General features: G+C 48.7%; 1 protein-coding gene across 1 annotated transcript; it reads right to left on the minus strand.

The window, feature by feature from the left end:
• Window positions 1–4,900: 4,900 nt before the first annotated feature.
• On the minus strand, window positions 4,901–7,780 carry SP9 (Sp9 transcription factor). Its single transcript, XM_048310330.1, has 2 exons — window positions 7,616–7,780; window positions 4,901–6,898 (listed from the first exon to the last, which is right to left on the minus strand). The coding sequence occupies exons 1-2, from the start codon at window positions 7,634–7,636 to the stop codon at window positions 5,543–5,545; spliced, it is 1,377 nt and encodes a 458-aa protein (XP_048166287.1). The 5' UTR covers window positions 7,637–7,780; the 3' UTR covers window positions 4,901–5,542.
• Window positions 7,781–20,099: the final 12,319 nt, after the last annotated feature.

A 20,099-nucleotide genomic window follows, 5' to 3' on the forward strand; every position in this document is an offset into this window, starting at 1 on the left:
AGGAGGGTCTCTCCAGTTGTTTTGTGTTTGGCTCAGGAATCTGCCAACCACAAAGCAATTGACTCCCACCTGAAGAAGGGTGGACAGCTCGACATCCGCAGCTCTACACTCTTTTGTGGGCTCTGCACTTTACTGCTTTCCATGTAGTTAAACAGTGTACTATGTCTATCCTGCCTTTTCACATAGGAAAAGAGTGGCAGAAAAATCATGACATTTTGGATGTATCTGTCTCAGACTACGTGTGGAAGAGCTTTGAAACAAACCAGTCATCCTGCCAGGGGAAGGTTGGTGCGGCTGTGGAGGCAGTGTCTCACTGCTCCCCGTACCTTCCCTAGGCCAGTTTGTGTCCCCTCACCGGTACGGAAGCGACCCTCGGGGCCCAAGACGGCGGCTGCGGGAGGGTGGGGCCGCCTTCGCCACCGCGGGGCCCGGCCGGGATGCTCCGGGCAGAGGGGCTGTGCTGGAGCCGCGGTGGGGCGGGCGGGGCAGGCCCAGGGCGGTGCTCGCCCGCTGCGCCCTCACGGGCCCCGCCGGCACCGCCCGCGGCGAGGGGCGGCTGCGCGCGCCCGGCCCCGCCCCGGCCCGCGGGGCCTTGGGGCGCCACCGCCCCGGGCCGAGCGCGGCGCTCGGCAGAGCCGGCGGGGCCCGGCAGGAGGTGCTGTCGCTCCGCAGATGGAGGTAAGAGCAGCTCCAGCGATTCCGTCATTTATTTATTTATTTATTTTCGTAAAAGCCGCGGAATAGGGTTAACCCTCTGCGGGGCTGGGCGGTGGGGGCCGCGGCGCCGTGAGATGGTTCCCTCAGCCTGGCGGGGAGGGCAGGGCTCCCGGCAGGGACTCCCCGGCGCCGGAGCGGGGCCCGCGGCAGTCCGGGGGCGGGCGGGCAGCTCTGCCGGGTGCTCTCCTGCTGCTTGGCCCGGGGCTGGGGCTGCGTCGGGACGGGGCAGGCCAGCCGGGTCCGTCGGGCGGCTCTCGGGGCGGGCAGGGGCGACGGGGAGCTTCAGGCGAGGGGTCCCGGGCCGTTTTTCGGGCGTGCCGCCCCGCCGGACCCGTGGCTTAGAATTAACACTGGGCAATAAATTATTGCTACTCTGAAAGTAAATAGACGGGTGACTCCCAGATGGGGCTCCTGCTCGGATCGGTACAATAAATATCCCTGAAGGAAGCTCTCTATTTATGTTGTCATTGATTAATTCTCGCTACCTCATTTGATTTCGATTTAGAACGATTTGATTCTAATTTAATTAGCATGTAATTTGGATGTACATAATTACTGTAATTATGACATTCAGGTAAGGCAGCTTTAGGCTGAAAGGCAGTTTCAAATTTTCTAGCAGCCTACTTTGTGCCGGGGAGCGGACAGGGACCCCGCGCCCTGCCAGCCAGGTACCAATTAGCACATCTCGGGAGCAGCGCTGCCGCGCGTTTGTGGAACAACAGCGGCGCCGAGGCGGCGGCGGCGGCAGAGCCGCGCCCGGAGCCCGCCGCCGGATGCCCACCGGGAGCCGCGCCCGGCCGCAGGTGCGGGGCCGGCCCGCGGGGCCGCGCGGAGGTTGCGGAGCGGTGACCGTCGAGGGCCCGGCCGCCCCTCCGGGTGGGGGCTCAGGGAGCGCCGAGGCCGGGCCGGCTGCCCCGGGGCGGGTGTGCGCGCGGTCGCGGCGGGCCCGCCTCACCCCCACCGTCTCCCAGAGAAGTTCGCGCTAGCCCGCCCGCTCCCCGGAGCCCTGCCGCGCCGCGCCCCCGTCCCGCCCCAGCCGCCACGGTCCCCCGCGCTCCCGCTGCCGGCTCCTCGCCGCCGCCCCCGCGGCCGGCCCGGCCGCGCCCCCAGCCCGCGCCCGCCGCGGCAGCGCCTCTAGGTGGCGCCCGGCAGCCGCCGTGCAGCCCGCGCGGGGCAGCGCCGGGAGCGTCCCGGTGTGCGGGCTCAGGCTTGTTCCTGCTCTCTTTTTTGTAATGTGTGAAGGATGTTATTCCTTGAGGAAATTTGTAGCTAAATTATTCTTACTTAAAATAAACACTTAGCGCACCAATTACTCAAAGGGGCGGGCTGTCTGTTAGTTTCCCTTCATCTGCGTTTTGGAAGGGTGGGAGAGGATCCTGGCGAACAGATAATGGCTGCAAATAAATTACAGCTCCCGCAGATAAAGTTTCCATTTGAATTGAAAGACGCAATTAAGAAGCTGTCCAGGCACGAGATCGGGTGTTTATATATTATCTCATTAGAACAAAAACATTAATGTTACCTTTTAAGTGTAAAACGAGCCGCTGGGTCTGTAACTCGCCGCAGGGGGCAAGGGACACGCTTCCTGCGGACGGGCAACCTGGCGATCGAATGACGTGTAGTAGATAATTTCTCCTGGCATTTTACCTTCTCTCCCGTCTGTGGTGGTTGCTGTCGCTGGCTGGTTGTTTGCCGTGTTTTAACGGGTTCGCGGAGCCGGGTTGAAGTTGCTGTCCGCGAGGTGTGGGAATGGGCAGAAGTAGCTGGAGCAGGATGTAAATGGGAGCTAGGCTCAGCTCACGAGCAAGCCCAGGGTGAGCGGGGCCAAGGCGGCGGGGAGCCCGGCTTTCCCTGTGCCTCCCTTCCCGCCGGAGCCCGAGAGGGCACCCCTCTTGTTCCCGGTGCTCTCCCGCTCTCGGGTTAGCGTCCTCTTACTAAAGAGGTGAACTACTAAAGAGGTGATTCAAAGACCGAAATCAAATTTATTTCTCGGTTCTCCCACCGTTTGTTCGTTAGGTATTTTTGTGTAGAAGTTCCCCAGACCATATAATTATCTCCAACATTTACGAAAGAATGGTGTCATTTATTTTTTAAAAAGGTGACACGCTTTCTGTTTTCTCGGTTAAACGAACCGGCTCTGCGGCCCAGAGCTGCTCCCTTCCTCGTTTCTGGGGAGTCTGTAAGTGATGGACGTTTTCTGACCCGAAGGGGCAAAGGCAATGCAAAGAGGTCCTTGATCACTGAGCTGAGAATTGTAACCCCGGCCTGGCAGCAACTGGACCTGGATGGTGTCCTTTGATGTGTTTTATTATAAATCGAAAACAAAGCTGACTCCTGCCCGGCACCCCGCGTGGGTGCATTCCTGCGCAGCCCCCAGGCCGCCCGGCAGGGAGGAGAGCCGGGTCCCGCCGCCGGCCCGCTCTGCGTGTTACCGCCGCCCGAGCGCGTCCCCCGCGCCCGCTCCCCTCCCTTGCCCGCGGGGAAACCTGACGGCACCCGCCCGGGGGCGGGAGGAAAGACACCTTGCCGGGATGCTTTTGGCCAGGAAAATTCCGGAGCGGCTCCCGGGGAAGGTGCTGTCGGCAGCTGGGATGCGAGGTGCCTCTCCCGGGAGGCTCCCTTCCCCCGGGCCGCGGAACGGCCCGCCGGACTCCCGCCGCCGCCGCCCCAGGGCACAGGCGGTGTCGGCACTGCCCGGCCGCTTTTGTGCAACAGTGGCGCGGAGGAGGTGGGACGCGGTTATTAGTATTCACGGCAGATGTATTTTCTTTAACGCAACGTCTTTATTCCAGTTGGTGGTCGACAGCAGAATCCGTTTCCCGATGCTATTAGCATTCCCCGTTTTATGGAGGATTAAAATATTTGTATTCATCCAATCTGTACCGGGCAGAGTAAATTAACTTTTTTTTTCCTCACCCTCTTTTTTTTTTTTTTTTTTAATAACACAATTATCTCATTTAACAATTTGCCTTTAAAAAAATACTGTGGCTGTTAGGTTGGTGGTCAGGAGACAAAGGGAGTGAAAATAATTTTCATTTCAATAATTGCCTTCTGGTCAATTTAACTGTGCCTTATTTTGAAAGAGCCTGTCTAAATGAGATTCCTGTCCCAAATGTGTTCCCAGGCCTTAGCCCAGCCTTTAATTATTCCTGAGTTTTTTTCTTCAGAATAAGACGCTGCACTGAGTAATCACAAAGAAGTCAGAGAGCATCCTTGAACCTTTTCAATAGCAGAGCCACTGATATTCAAATAACATGCAAGGACCATTTGACTGCATGGGGACATAAGCATTTCCAATTCACTATTTGCATAGATCAACTGTCTTTGAAAAGGAAAGGAGCAGTTGTCTTCCATAACATTAAAAAGCCTAGTTATCAAATCAAGTGCTTAGTTTGGGGCTTTTAAAACGTTTACATTTTATCTTAGGTTGCCCTTTACCGTTTGACATGCAAATTTGGTGCAGTTAATTTGGACAATTAAAAGGATCTTCAAGGGAGCTTTGTCACCGAGAATATTCGGAGTTTTCCCCGTGGACCAGCTGAGATAAAGTTGGCCAGAACAAATGATGTCTAGGAGATTAATTAGATATTTGATAAGACATGAATCCCTAATAAGGGAATACAAGGCACAGGGGGCTGCTGTGTGCTCTAAGTCAAAATTAATAACATTTAACAAGATTTTCATTTAGGCATGAAATGTCTTTTCCGGAGTATTGACTCTAGCGATTTATTCCCTCGAGATCACCTCCCAGCCTAGGCAGCCTTGTGGCGCTGAAGGCTTTTAAAATTAAATAAATAGTTCCTCAGCACAGTTTGCCTTCACTCGATTTTGGGGACGGTTTCACCAAAGACGCTTAGGTCTCAGCATGGTTCCCAGCTGTAGCAGGGCTTAGACTCGGTTAAAATTTGTTTGGTTTTTTTTTGGGGGGGGGGGGTTGTTTTTGGTTTTTTTTTTAAGTAAACCAAAGCAAAGGCGGTTTGAAAAGAGTGAGCAGAGTGGTTCAGTGCGCCCGGCTCGGGGGCCGGTCCCATCCCCTCCCAGCTATAATTGCTGGCTGTATTTTTAATCACAGTGACTGTAAGAACGATGGAAAGGGGTGCAAGGGCTCCCACTGAAAAAGTGACCCCTGCGAGGACTGGGCGGGGGGAAGGAGGGGACACGAAGAAGAACAAACCCGTGAGTATATTGTTCAGAGTCCTTTAATAATACCAAAATGAAAATATGTCAAGATTTTTTCCATACAGATAAACGCATTTAATTTCTTTAAGAGACCTTAACTTATGTGTGTTTGAGTGAAGTGTTAACTCAACATTTTAAATATCTTTTACATATATACTGACTTCCACAAAGTGCATCAGAAATTTAAAATTAAAAAAAATTAATCAGAACCCCAAAACCTCCCTGAATTTCAGGAATTCACCAATTAAAAAAAAAAATCCCCAAACCCCCTATCAGATCAACATTTACAAGAAAAATAAGGGAACACGATCTGGTTTTCTTTTTTTTTTTTTCTGTTTTTCTTCTTTTTTGAACCCTATTTATACAGATGTTTATGAGATACAGAGGGACCGTCTCAGAGTTGCAGCTGTATTTCTCACCTTAAGCCTCTCTTAGGATGCTTGCCTTCCAACAGAAAGAGAAAAGGGAAACGGAAGAAAGTGTCACTCGGTACCCACTGGCCGGGCGGGACGGGGGCCGCGCCTCTCTGGCCCCGCCGTCCACCGGCCCGCCCCCGCTGCGGTCCGGGGCGCCGTGGGCGGCGGGGCGGCTCGCGTCCCTCCGGCCGGCGCGGGGCACAGTCCGAGCGGCTCCGGCGGCGCTGCCCCTAGGAGTCGCCGGGCCCTGCGGTAGGTTCCTTGCCCGGTCCGCGGGCGGCGGCGCCCACCCCCTCGTGCAGGATGAGGTCGGGGGACTCGGAGCGCGGCGTTTCCAGGTTGCTGGCGTCCGTGTCGCTGTCGCTGCCCTTTTTGCCCCCGCCGCCCCCGTTGTGCGTTTTGATGTGTTTGCTCAGGTGGTCGCTGCGCATGAAGCGCTTGTTGCAGACGGGACAGGCGAAGCGCTTCTCGCCCGTGTGAGTCCGCAGGTGCCGCTGCAGCTCGTCGGAGCGGGTGAAGCGCTTCCCGCAGAAGAGCCAGTTGCAGACGAAGGGCCGCTCGCCCGTGTGCCAGCGCAGGTGCGCCTTCAGGTGCGAGGTCTTGCCGTACACCTTGCCGCAGCCGGGGATGTGGCAGCTGTGCAGCCCCTTGCGCCGCAGGCTGGCCCCCGCCGGCCCCAGCCGCTCGGCCTCCTGGCAGTTGGGGCAGTCGCAGGTGGCGCGGCCCGAGTAGCGGCGGGCGGAGCGGGCCGAGCCGCCCCCGGCGGCGGCGGCGGCGGCGCCCGAGATCATGGCGCTGGCCGCCGCCACCGCCGCGCTGGAGTCCGTGTAGGAGGGCAGCACGGGCTTGAAGCCCTCCTGGGTGAGCAGGTGCTGGCTGGTGGAGAGCAGGTGCGAGGCGGCCGTGGAGCCCAGGCCGGTGGAGCTGAAGGCGGAGTGGGTGAGGGAGCTGAAGTCGGGGTTGTAGGTGCCCAGTTGGGAGTGCAGCGAGGCCTGGGGGGCGCCCGAGTGCAGCGAGCTCTGCAGCCCCCCCGCCGGGTTCTGCACCTCAAGCCAGGAGCTCGGGTTGGTGTGCACATCCCACCAGGAGGAGGCCGCTCCGTTGGCCACCTCGCCCGCCGAGAGCGTGGAGTGGAAGCCCGACTTGTACCAGGACTCGTAGGGGTGTGCCATGCCCACCCGCGGGTAGAGGCTCTCGGCCGCCGAGCTGTGCACTTTGGAGATGAAGGCCGACTGCCCGCCGGGCTCCTGCGGGGACACGCCCGCCGCCGCCGCCGAGTTGGAGAAGAGGCCGCCGTAGTCGCTGCTGAAGGCTGAGGAAGTGGGCGAGGTGGAAGCCAGGCAGAAGGCGCTGTTGGCGGTGCCCGTGCCACTGGCCAGTCCGTTGGAGCCCCTGCTCGTGGCCACCGTGAAGCCCGAGAGGCTGGAGCCCAGGTTGCAGCTGGAGGTGGAGCGTTTCCAGGGGTGGAAGCCCCCTTTGGCGAAGGCGCTAGACTCGGGCAGGGTGGTCAGGGGACTAGTGTTGCCGATTTTGTTGCAGGTAGCGGCCAGCATGGCCAGGGGAGTCGTTCCAAATCTCGGCTCTTCCTGCGGGAAGAGACAAAGCCGGCCCGTCAGCCTAGCCCTTGCCACCTCGCCAGGCTCCCGCGGGGACACGGCAGCGCGGGTAGAACCGCGGCTCAACGAACGGTACCGCGGAAAAGTTTTCTCTTATTTTGGAGGAAGGCTCCAGCCCTGCCACTCTCGGCACAACTCGTTTTCCGCCGGGGACCGGTCTGATCGCTCGAGAGACTTACATCGCAAGCGGGTCCCGACGGAGACAAGCGACACGCGTGTTCCGAGAGGGCTGCTCGAGCGTACCGCCGTTAAACCAAAAATCCCGTGGGAACGAAATGCGGCGTCTCCTCGAGCAGCCGTACAGGAGCGACGGAAAAAAAGAGATGGCAGCAAGGCGAACAGTGTGCGGAGCCTTCCTACCGTCGCCTCGCGCAACGCCGGGCTGGCGAAAATCTTTGGAAACCGAGCGTAGTTCTAGTTAAAAAAAAACAAACAAAAAAATCCCAAACCAAACCAACAGCAAAACAAAAGAAAGCAGAAGCAGCGCGGCTTCTCTCCGGCCCAACGAGTATTCAGGCTAAACTCTTTGGGAACGACCCGATGGGCAGCCCGCAATGACATCCCCCGAGGCGGGCCGGGATCGCCTCCCATCCGCGGGTCCACGCGATTTGCGCAAGGGGCAGCCTTGCGGCGGCAACGACAGCTTTTCCAGGGGGAAGCCGCGAGGAAGCGCGCGGTGCGACTTACCCCGAGGATAGACGTAGCCATAGCACGTCCGTGGGCTGGGCGGTGGGGCGGAGGGGACGGCGCTCGGTGAGCGCCCCGCGCTGCCCGGCGGCACTAAGGACACTCCGGCGCGGCGGGGCCAAACTCTGCCTAAGTGCGGGCAGCGCCCGCTTTGAAGTACCGCTGGCGGCGGCGCTCGCCCAATGAGGGCCCGGGCGGAGCGGCCCGGAGCGGCTCGGCAGCCAATCAGGCTGCGCGGAGGTGCCGGCGCCGGGGCGCGGGGCGCGTGCCAGTCAGCGCGCGGAGAGAAAACTCCCCGCTCCGGCCCGCGACGGCGGCGGCCGCGCCGCAATTACCGCCGGCCCCGGCGCCCCGGGCCGCGCCTCCCGCCGGGCCGCGACTCCCGCCGCCCCCGCGCCGCCTGCCCGCCGGGGAAGCGGGGAGAGCCGCAGAGGGCAGGAGTCGAGAGCTAGGTCAGCGCCGGCGGAGGGCTGGTGTCACGCCTGACGCCGCTCCGCCGTCGCCTGTAAACTGTGCAGGAGGTGTCCGATGCCCCGCTGCTGGTGTAGTCACCTGCGATCCTCGCGACCCGTAAACCATACCTGTGTCGCCTTTATTCAACAGGCCCTTTGCCTCCTTTTCTGGCCATTTGGGAGCTGTCCGTGTTGGATACAAATAACCTAACAGCACCTAATGACATTCTGGGAAAACACGTTAAATTTTTTTTTTGTTCTCACTACTAAATGCTAGAAGTGATTTCGTGCACAACGTATTTCTTACTTTCATTGCAAAAGGAACTGAGGAGGCTTTGTGGTTATATAAAGTGCCAAAAAATTCTAAAGCCAGGGAACCGCCAGACATCCCTTTGCTCTCGTACCAGGGCGGGAGAGGGGACGAGGGGCATTTGACATCCTGTCTCTTAAGACAGAGGATATTATTTTACAGAGTAATCGCCAGCAAAGCAAAACACTTTGAAAGTCAAATTCGCAGCCTGCAGCACGTTTTTCAAGCCTCATATACTCCCGTGGAAGCAGTGCTGCTAATGGCAGAAGGCTTGCTCCCTCCTAGCAGTGCTAGGGCGCTGCTGGAATAAGCCTCCCTAGCACTTGCCTGTGGCCTCTGCACTGTGCACACTCCACGCACCCAGTGAGCGACAGAGACTTTACCTGCTCTCTGCATGTGCGAAATGTAAGTCCAAACCTCGGCTCCTCAATGTCTTGCGAGCTAGTCCCTTTGATTTGTAATTATTGGAGGCTTCTTAAGTAATTGGCTAGAGCTTGCCCGTACTGTGCCCGCGGAAGATCAATAGGCGTGCAACTTTTCATCATCGCGGTCGGCTCTGTGAGAATGGGAATAGGAGCTTTTCCCCTTCCTTTTTGCCGTTCCCAGTGCAGCTGAGTACAATTCTGAACCAGAAATATGATGAGTGCGTTCAAGCAACGCCGGGCCCTTGCTCTGCATTTCAGTCAATATTTCCTTCTTCTCGGTGCCGCCTCAGCCATCCAGTGTAAAACCTTCTAGCAGATGCAAAATAGGCATCCCTTAGGAGCAAGATGGAGAAACCGAGAATTTATGATTTCGCTTTCCTTTACATGTTTTTATATATGTATATATATATATTTTTTTTTTTTTTTTGTATGTGTGTGTTTAAATAAGGTGGGCATTGCGTTTTCTCCTACACTGTGTTATGCAACCTACAGGACGACTGCCACGCTAGGAAGGATGTCCCTGGAGATTATCTTTTATTTAAACGTCTAAGGCTATTTTCAAAGGGCGCTCGCCTTTTTGTTGCCGCGTATTAAACAGAGTCGGGGCAGTAGGAGAAAATACTGTTCTGCGCTTAATTCTTTCCACATTGACTCGCAGCCGGCGCAGGGGTCCGGGTAGAGCATGGCAAACCCTTCCTTCGAAAGGTCTGCCCGGAGCAGATCCTGAGCGGCGGCTGTACCCAGGGGGGCTGTAGCGCTCGGCGGGTGGAGGCGGCAGAAAGGCGGTGGCGGGGGGAGCGACATAAGCCCCGCGGGTGAGGCAAGGAGTCCGACAGGGGCACCCGGGAGCCGTCGCCCAACAGGTGACTCCTTCCTTCCCTCCTTCCTTCTTTCCTTCCTCCTTTTCTCCGGGGGGGGAACCCGCTCTTTCCCTTCCCAGGAGCCTGCCGTGGTGGTCGTCAAGTGGCAGCGCGGCGCTTCTGGCCAACCCTAGGGCGGTGGGGGGAGAGGGTCTTTCCTCTCATCTTGTGGAAAGTCATCAATAAAATACGGCTGGAAGGCAGATCGAGAGCGTGACGTTTAAAAATGTTGCCTCTACATCAGCGAGTAAAGGCATCCGCTGCCCGCTTGCGCTCCCACAGCAAAGTGGGGATTCTGCTGTGCCTGAAGACTGGCGGGTGGCTCTGCTTGCCGCACATCCATCTCTTCGCCCCTTTGTAGTCGGAAAAGTAACTAAAACCCGCAGGAACGAGGCAGGCGGTGGAAAGGCTGAGCGAATGGCGGCGGAAGGGGGAACGCTGCTAAAATCTTTAGGGGGTCAAGTATTTTCTGACAGATTTTTTTCATACTCCAAAAATCGAGTTTTTAAACAAAGATCAATGTGTTATGCTAAAGTGTTGAGCTGACTGTTAAAACATTTGGGGGGATAATGACAATGTAACAAAGGCCTGGTTTGGAGTGAATCATCACCCTTTTAAAAGTTAAAGCAATTTTCAGGAGAATAGCTTTCAGCAAATGCTTTACATTATTCAAAACGGCCAAATAATGCTCTATTATAGAGCCTGAATGCTGCCAGTCAGCCCATAAGTGCAATTTGTGCAAAGGCTCGGTGCCTTATCTCCACTTCTTTATAAAGAGGTGAATATAAAACAATTTCTTCCAAACCCAGACAGAGAGCACGAAAATTGCTTCCCTTTCTGCAATCAGGGCAATTTAACTGGAGTGCAATTAGCACTATTAAATGTCGATTCTGCATAAACAAATCTGACTAAGAAGCGAAAGTGGGGTGAGAACCTCATATAAACTGAAACTGATTTTTTAAAATTATGTATCCGGGTCCTTTACAATTGATCCGTGACGTTTTCATCTTGGAATATATTTACATCATAAATACATTACAGTTAAATCAACATAAATCTAAAAAAAAAAAAAAGAAAATCTCAATATGAATACTAATAAAGAATAGCCTAATTAAATGCAACAGTTCACTTCCTTTGAACAATATTGTTTGCCATCTTCTCTCTACGAGTGTCTTTTGATCTGTGCAACTACTAAAGTTGCTGTCTTTAGGAGGTAGAGCTGGGAAACAATTCGTTCATTACAGATGGTTGGGAAGCTCCTGGGTTTATATTCAAGAGCATCAGATGAAATGGCTCGTCTGTTCAAAAAGAGCTCTGGGAAAGAGCTGCCAAATATTTTCCAAATAAATCGATTTAGCAGCAGTTAAATGTAAGGTTGCTGTACAATCTCCCCTGCTTCCTAGGAGGAGCACGGAGTTTTACCCAAGGGTGTTAGGGGTGGGAAGGGGGCAAACCCTTCCAAGTTTAAGAGAAGCAGCCTAATTTTCTGCCAAACAGAAGGGATGTGGGCAGGAAACAGGAAAACTGCTCATTGCCGAGATAAATGATTGCGTCCTGCCAGATTTTTTTTTTTTTTTTAGCAACAGTTCTTCCGTGCGAAACCCCCTCCCCCCCTCAATTACACTCTTCATTTACGTGGTCTAGAAACCAGCATTGATTATCAGAGCAACTCAGAGGGGTACCTGGTGATAAATTAATAACTTCAGTTAGGAAAAGGCTTCCCCGCTATTCTGCCCAAGACTCGATACTACAAGGGGGAAGGATATATAGAGATAGTGTTTAAATACAGACCTTGGTGCCTGTTGAGTCCACTGAATTCTTTCCACTGCAGAGTTTTTAATTTGTGGGTAAAGACGAAGTGCAGCTTTTGATTAGAAGGAAATCTTTTATAGCTAATAAAAAGGGGATGAACGCTGGGATCAAATAGATCATGGAAATTAAATGAAAATTATGGCACTCTCCCACAATTTCTGCTTGATCTTTCATATGATGTTTGTTACATGGTGCACTCCCCTCTCCTCCTGCCCCCTGCACACTGAGCCCCGAGGTGGAGCATCAGGCTGGGCTTTCATCTTTTCCTCGATCTTTAAGGTGACACTATTTAGGAGTAGCAGGGAGACCCATATTATCCTGTGTTTAAAAAATCTGCACAATAGTTTCAGAAATCCTGTCGCCTACTGAACGCAGTCAAAAGCGTGTCTGTGGAATTAATTCTCTTCCGCTAAATTTATTTGGACCGTGTATTTTAAAGCTCCCTTGTTCTGTTTATCTCAGCCGGAGACACGTTAACAATTCAAGGGAAGACTAGTGTCAAAGGAAGGAAGGTGACTGCAGACTGGATGATGATTTTAATTACTACAATTATTGGGAGATTATTCAACAGCATCATAGATTTGTTTTCTGCCTTGGTAGGAAAGTCTGAGGAACATTGTGCGAAGAGCATTGTACGAGGATTTTACCTCTTGGTTCACATGCTTTCCAGTGCTGTTACGATGCATAGGTTAGGCATGACAAGCTCAGACTGCAGCAGGTTGGAAATTCAGCCAGTGCTAGCGTTCAGAAAGCTTTCTTAAAACGCAGGTGTTTCTAAATAGAAAGAGTTTAATTAGTAAACGCTTGCACCCAACGTTTATAGAGCGTGAAACCGCCTTTCCACCCAAGTCCATTAAAGCAGCTCTGCTGACTCGGTAATGAGGTGTGTGCCGTGAGCAGGGCAGCGGCGGCTGGGACGGCGAGCTCGGCGGTCTCTGGCAGGGCCCGGCCCGGCCCGGCCCGGCCCGTTCGGCTCCTCCGCCCCGCGGCTCCCCCGGCGGCGCCGGTCGGGGCGCGGGGAAGCGGCAGCGCCGGGCGGGCGAGCAGGGAGCGGCCGGGTGCCTCACCGGAGCAGCCTCACCGCGGAGGACTCCTGTCCCCACATTTCTCCTAGCATCCCGCTTCCGGTACCCTCCTAGCTTTTCATACCGCGTTTTTAGCCAGGCGTGACTCAGAGTGTTGATTGTGATTAAGCAAGCTGTCTATCTACAGATAGAGATATGTGGCAGCGTAATAGGCAGGATGATTGACATTACAAAGTTCCCTTCGGTCCACAATGACCAATAAATCCTCCTGCAGCTTTTGCCGTTTAATGAATTGCTGGTTTGGTAGAGGAAAATATGCCAAACCCCCATTCCTGTGTTCCCTTCTCCCCCCTCACCCTGTCCTGGGATTAGGGCAAGGAAAGAAGGGGAGCCGTTCATTATGCTCTTTCTGTGTTCTGTAATTACTGGAACTCAGGCTTAAGGTGAATTTCAGCTCAGATCATGAACCATTTCACGTTCAGATGCAAGCTTGCAATACTTTCCTAGTGGCAATTAGGAGCCTATTACAAGCCATTAGATTGATCAATGTACCTTAAACAATGTGAATGATTTATATGGCAGAGAAAAAAACCTTCTTACATCCATTGTACTGTTCCAGCGACCAACCTGGCCCTGTGTCTCCATTCATCACAGCTTTAAACAACAAAAGCAATTTATTTAGAAAAACTTAAATGCAAAGAAACAGGCTCAGTTCTTCGTCATGTAGGGCATCTGAGCTTTATCTCTTTATTGTCAAGAGATGTAGGCTGGAAGAATTCAGATTTGTGGGGGAAAAAGGGAGGGGTGGATTTGCTGGTTTCCAAATTGATTAATTCACCTTGTACCTGAAAGAAGGAAACAAAGAGATCCCTGACTACTTCCTAAAGAAGACACTAATCTGCTGTGCATACACAACACAAGGATGAAAGCAGTGGTTTACACATATATTCAACAAAGTGTTTGGTTAGATTATTGTAGCCTTTTAATGACAGCAGGGACACAGAACCACAATCCCTGGAAGTTCCAAGACAACTAAGGAGTGGAAAGCAGGCTGGATGTGCCAGCTGATGGAGGGACAGGGTAGGTGCAGTCTTCTCCACCACGGATGATTGTTCTAACCATTCTACAACTAAGAAACTACAAAATATCAGCTGCTATGAAAGCCAGAGCTGGTACCCTGTAGGCCTTGGGTCTGTCTTTGCTTCCCTTCAGAAGACCCAGGGAACCTTTCACACCTGGAAAATTCCTCCTAGCTCCTGGCAACCCCAGAGTGAAGGGTTGCGAGAGACTGGTGACTTTGCGCTTGCCACCAGTTTGTTAGGGGGACAGAGATTCAGTTCAGACGGAACAGGACCATGATTTGCTATTCATTGAACAGATGCCCTCTGTTTCTTGCATTTTCCTTACCTTTTTGCTAAGCTCATTCACCTTGATACTTAGCACTCCAAAATTAGTCTTCTCTATACATACCAAGTGACTTAATGAATCTTTGGCTTGGCGTTAAACTGTTCTGACATGCTCCAAATTGAAACTGCTGAGAAACAAAACCCCACACATGTGAACTAACTAAGCCATTCTTTAAAATGTGACTTTAATGGGACCAGTGTAACTGGTGACAGTGTTTGTTAGAAAAAAAGCCAAAACATCTGTAAGTCTTGGTTCAGCTGGAAATTTATTTTGGAATATCATATGAGAGAGAATGTTATTAATTTAAGATTCCAATTATTATTTGTGTTTCAGCTACAATCTGGTCTCTGGAAATTGCTGCAATGCTTGTCAAAAGTCACTGTTTTATCCCATAATTTTCTGCAAGGATGTAAGCATAGAGCTCCTCAGTATGAGTGCATAGAAAAGAAACAAGGGATGGGTGTTAAGTTCTATCAAGAGATACAGCTCTTTTACTACAAAACGTGGATACAGCCATTCCTGATTTTCAAAGTTGTCCATATAGGATTGATAGTATTCACTTATTTAGTTATCAGCTGCTTGCTTTCTTGCTAGAAAGGATTAGTAAAACAAAATATCAACCATGTAAAACCAAATGATAGTTTCAATAGGAATAAGAGCTGTCCTCGCCCTTCCCCAAAGGAGATCCCACATAAAGAAGAGCATTTATGTTGAGAGAAGACCATTTCTCTTCAGTCTGTCACATACTAAACCCAGTTCTTCCCTTTCTTGTAGACCCTACGCTATCAAGAGCTTAACCCATAGAATCAGCAGTGTGTCCTGCTTACCTTAAACTTGTTTTTTATCATGGAGGAGACATCAAAGAAGAATAAAAGTTCTGGAGGCCTCTTTCAAAGATTTTGTAGAGATTGTCCATTTAGTCACATTGTGCTTTAAAGTCCTTTTCCTTTTCCAAAGCTTTGTATTTGTCGCTTTGCCCAGGAGTGTTGCTGGGCCAATCTCCTCAGGACATGTTCTGGCCTTCCTCTACTTTAAGTATTGCTACAAAAACAGTCTACTTGAAGGGATTTCTGCAATCCTTAACTACACATACACAAAAGCAGCCTATGCTTCCTAATATGCTGTTTCAGGCCCTTACATTCCAATCTGGCTTGCATTGCCCTTTAATTATCTGTCTTCTTATTGTGATCAAGTGAATTTTTACTAATCTCCACATTTATTGTTAAGGTAAATAGATGCTGCTTTTAATCAGTATGGAGGGCCAGACCAGTGCAGTTTGAAGTAACTTAAGTCAACTATAAAGGGTTCAATGTGTGTATAATTACAGAGGACGTCAGCTATTCACTCCAGTCTAATCCAGTGTCTCTTTAGAGACAGGCCTCTTCCTTTCCTCTGCTCCCTCTCTCACCTGATTTGCTCCCAACTGCTCCGCAAAGCCAGCAAGAAGAATGCTGTGGAGGCCAAGCCAGCAGCAGCCCTCCTGAACTTCAGGCTGGATTAATTTAGTGGATTGGAACTCCTAGGTGAGTATAAGCATACAGGTGCAATGTAACACCTTCTTCCAACAAAAAATTGCATCTTGGCCTCGGTATTAAATGTGCTATTATCACAAGAAGCTGGAATAATGCATGCAGTCACTTTAAAAGAAAGCAGGTTTCCTTTGCGAGCATACTTATTATTTCAATAGTATTTGAGAACTAGTTTAATAGTGGCCACGTTGTTGCTTACTAAAATATATTTGAATTTAACACATATATATCTAGGTAGTTTTTCTTAATTTTAGTTTGAATTATTCCTGAAGTTCTCATTAAATTTACCATTTGTAAAGGACAGATTAAATGAAAATGGCTTTTAGAAAAATAGAGCTGGAAATTATTTTGACCTTTGTGACCTGCAAGAGGTGATAATTTGCTGCAGCACTAGATACTGGACATATCTGACATTTTAGGTATTCCCTCATAGTTCCGGACCTTTGTACAGATGAACTCCACCTGGGACAACTCAGCAGTCAACTTTTTGTTACCTTAATGTAAATGAGAAGACTACAGCTGTCTTAAGCAATCTAGGTGGACACCACCAATGGAAAATTAAACTTGGGCAAGGGCAATGCTAAGAAAAGAATGTCTATTATCCACAATAATGCTCCTAACATTTTCTAAACAGCTATTACCTGTGTCTGTCCGTAATTGTCCTTGTTACAGTAACATTGCAATCTTTCTTTCTGAACAGTTACAGAAATTTCTCTCCACTGACTTTTCCGTATGTAAACAACCTATACAGCATCTTGTAATGTAAAACAAATGTGGTAAGTAGGTTCCACATTAAAAAATCATTTTGAGTGGAATGTCTGAAATGCTCAAGGGATTTTGTGGGGGGAGGTTAGAAAATACCACCACTTGCATTCAGTTTCCAAATGCATTCCCATATATGCAGATGAGTGTCAGTAGGACCTATGGAGCACATTGCTGCTGAATTTGGATTGTCACTGAGAACAAATAACTCACTTTCTCTTTTGCAAAATGATGCAAAATAAGCTGTAGTGGATTTTTGTTATCTAGTATTTCTCATGGCTTTTACTGCACATGAACATAACTAAATTTTTATATTGACAATAAAAATATTTGTCTATTTAGAAAACAACATGACTGCGAAATTCCCAGTTACAGCAAAACAAATAGAAGCAAAAATCTCTATCACCACACCCCTCTATTTGTAATCTTTTTAGATCAAACATGCTAGTTACTCTCATTGAAATGTGATTCTCTGTAGGGGCAGACCATTATAAACCTCAGAGGGATTGAAAGCAGTGAAACAAAATGCAAGTTTCACATTTCTAAAATCTCATCTCCATATTAAGAAATAGGATGTTCACAATTCCCATGCAGTACTTAACACAGTGTAACTTGATCCTCCATGATATATTTTGGAGGAAATTTAAAGCTCCAAGCTTTGTTCACCTGCGACATGTACAAAAATGTGTCCTGTTTGTCTGGTTTTTTGTACATATCCTGGCTGAAAGCACAGCTCTAAGAGGAAGAGCAGGCGGTGTCCTCCAGCTCTTTCCTATTATCACTGTACATACATCAGTATGAAAAATCAAGCAGCCAGACCTTCCAGCCAGTACCCAATATGTTATGCACTAACTTCAAAAGAGACTTTATCTGAGTGAGGATTACATGCTCCTTCAAAGTAAGATGTTGAAGCTAGTGCACACAGAAACTTGTGCTTGTTCAGAGGAAATTTTCTAAAAAAGTGTAAAGTGTAAAATACTTTGGAAGGCTTTGGAAAGATATGTTGTATGATGCTTTAACTCCAAAAACTGTTTTGGAACCCTCTTTTCCCAGCAGTGGGAGGGAGTGCTGATTTCCAGAACACAGAGAGGCAATACTGCATTTTTGCAGGGAGTAGCTGTGGTAGCCACAAATTGACTAGCCACATTCCCTGAAGCAACAGGAGCACAGGAACAACTCTTTGTGCCAGAAGTGCATACTGGAGATGCTACAAAATGTGGTTTATTGCCATGTGGAGGATGGGCTGAGCCCATATAAAACTGGATGTTCTAATGGTGTGCAAAAACCTGCATTATCTGGAATTTTGCAGCTCCAAGACCGAAATCTTACAAACACTAATTCTTTGCAGATGGTGCATTACCTTACTTACAAGTGTGAGTGTCTGCACACTCACACGTGTAACTGCATAAGGGAAAGGGAGGGGATTTCTGTAAATAAACTGCTTAAAAAGAAAACCAAATAGTCAAACTAACAGCTTGGTAGTTTGATATTAAATTGCCTATTGTTACAGTATTTTTCAAATAGCTGTTACCATAACAACATATTTTTTCTTTAAATTTTTTTAGCTGTTTGGAAAAAAATTCTTGCCAGAGTTCTTCCATAATAGCTTCCATTAATAGCACTGTCTTCTGTTGGGGAGGCCGGTGCTGATGTCTCCTGCTGTCACAAGTCACTCACACATCTAGCAGATGTTTTGCTTGATAAGGCCAATTTGAGCTTTATAGAACACGTTGTGGTTTTTCATCCATCCCCAAAGAGCAAATATCAGTTAGGATGAGATTCCAAACGGATCATTTGCTAGAAGACAAGGCACATGATACTTGTCAGCAGAATGTGACCCACCCCTGAAAAACTATCTCAGACTGAACTGTAAAGATTCTCCTATAACAGAGCAATAGTGTACCAAGCACCAAGAGACAGACCTTGGAGCCATACATATAACAAGAACAAAAAATAAGAAAAGGGAAGGAGGGAGAAAGGAGGTAAAAATCCTTTAGGAGGCCAGTATTTTTCTCCAATTCTATAGCACATATATTACTAAATTCTTAATGTAAATGCTATAGATGAAAGGGTTTTATCTGTATCAAACAAAAGTAAAAACCATTGGAAAAAGTGAAAGAAAAGGAATCCACTTTTAAACATTGATGCTGCCCCAGCAACACTGGCAATTTTATTTTGGATTCAAGTAATATGCATGACTAAGAAAGAATCGCTCTTCTAGCCCCTCCACACACTTGAATGTGGCAAACATGTCCAGATTATTATATTTAATAATTTGTCTGCTAATACCATCTTGTTTCTGGAAACAGAGACAAAACTATTTATTTTTGCAAGGCTTATTTTATAATCAGATTTTTTATTTTATAATCAGCTAGGACCGTATTTTAGTGTAAGTTGTTTGAGTATTTTTTTAAGCATTTAGCACAGAATAAGAGAAGGTTCCATGAAATACTTGAATGCTATATAAAATTTCTCAGAGGATGAGAAAATATTACTGTATGTTATTTCTATGTTAATTACCTGGATCAAAATGAGTAGCAGCTAGCCAGCCCATAGGGCATGCTACTTTTCTAGAGAAGGTGTGCAGCTGTGTCCATCCAGATGTGTGCATATGTGTGCACCTGTGTTTTCTTTGTACTAGCTAAATAGAATATTTAAAAATCTTGAAAAGTAAAAAGTGTTGCTAAACAGTGTACTTTAATTTCGGTACTCTTTTACATAAAGCTACATTCACAAGAGTAGTTTAAATTAATTCCAGATAGGACATTCCACATTTGTACTGGTGTAAATGACATTGCGAAACAAAATGGTTATCTGGTCATAAGGCTCCAATGAGACTACTGCCACAACATGAAATCTTCTGTTTAGTTTGTGAAGGTATAAAACATTTCAGTGAACCTGAAGACAGCAGTGTTGAAAACAGCATCACAAATCCTGTTGCTCTGTTTAAAATTCTGAATAGGTAGGGTGAAGTTCAGATCATTTTATGTAGCTGATTATTTTATTATGTAGCTGAAAATATTTCTGTAAGTAAATTATTTCCCCCCACGTTTCAGTGTATTTAAAAACATACACACATGGACGTATTTCCACTTAAAGGAATGCTAGTTCCAGTTTTAAGAATACAACATGTCCAGCATTAGTCTGTCTGCTGGAGTTTCTGGTTTAGCAAGAGAACTGTATCGGGTTGAACTAACACATTTTGATCACACATGATTTGACATAAAAAGGTGAAAGTGGTACTACAGATGCCTGCAGTTTGATTGATAATGTTAAGAATGTTCATCCATACATTGCCCATTAGATTTGCTCGGCTGAAGTGAGGTTACTTAGCCTGAGATCATTTCATACAGGCAATAAATCTGAAGTTTTGGAATCAAGTGACAAGTACTACACGCTCCTCTTTTATGCTCCGTATTGGTTGGATGTGAACGTAAAAAGTGTTAATGGGATGCATTAAATTTATTAACAACAAAAGTCTCTTGCATTCACACCACTCTGCTGTAACTAGGATCGAGAAGACAAGCTTTAAACAAAAAGAGCTTTCATACCCTGCTCCAGGAGTGTGACCAGTCATGGTAGGTTGCCCTTGGGCTCATAACTACTGAGAGGACTTTTGAAATGGGCACTATTTGAACTTCTGAGCATGGTCTATAATCTTGCTTAATAATTACATCAACTGCGACAGTTTAATTCAGTGTAGGTATCTAAAACTATTCCCGAAATTAATAATAGGCATACTTTATATCTTATGCATGTCAAAAGCTATAAGACAAGTCTCATCATGGAACTTAACGATTTTAACATGACCTTTTAAATAGTCCAACCATTTAAAACAATTATATAACATTTTTTATCCAATTTTTAAAACAAAAAATGTTTCTTTCTATTTATAGGGTTGA

This window comes from Corvus hawaiiensis, chromosome 7 (genome assembly GCF_020740725.1).
Source record: "Corvus hawaiiensis isolate bCorHaw1 chromosome 7, bCorHaw1.pri.cur, whole genome shotgun sequence".
Lineage (NCBI taxonomy): Eukaryota > Metazoa > Chordata > Aves > Passeriformes > Corvidae > Corvus > Corvus hawaiiensis.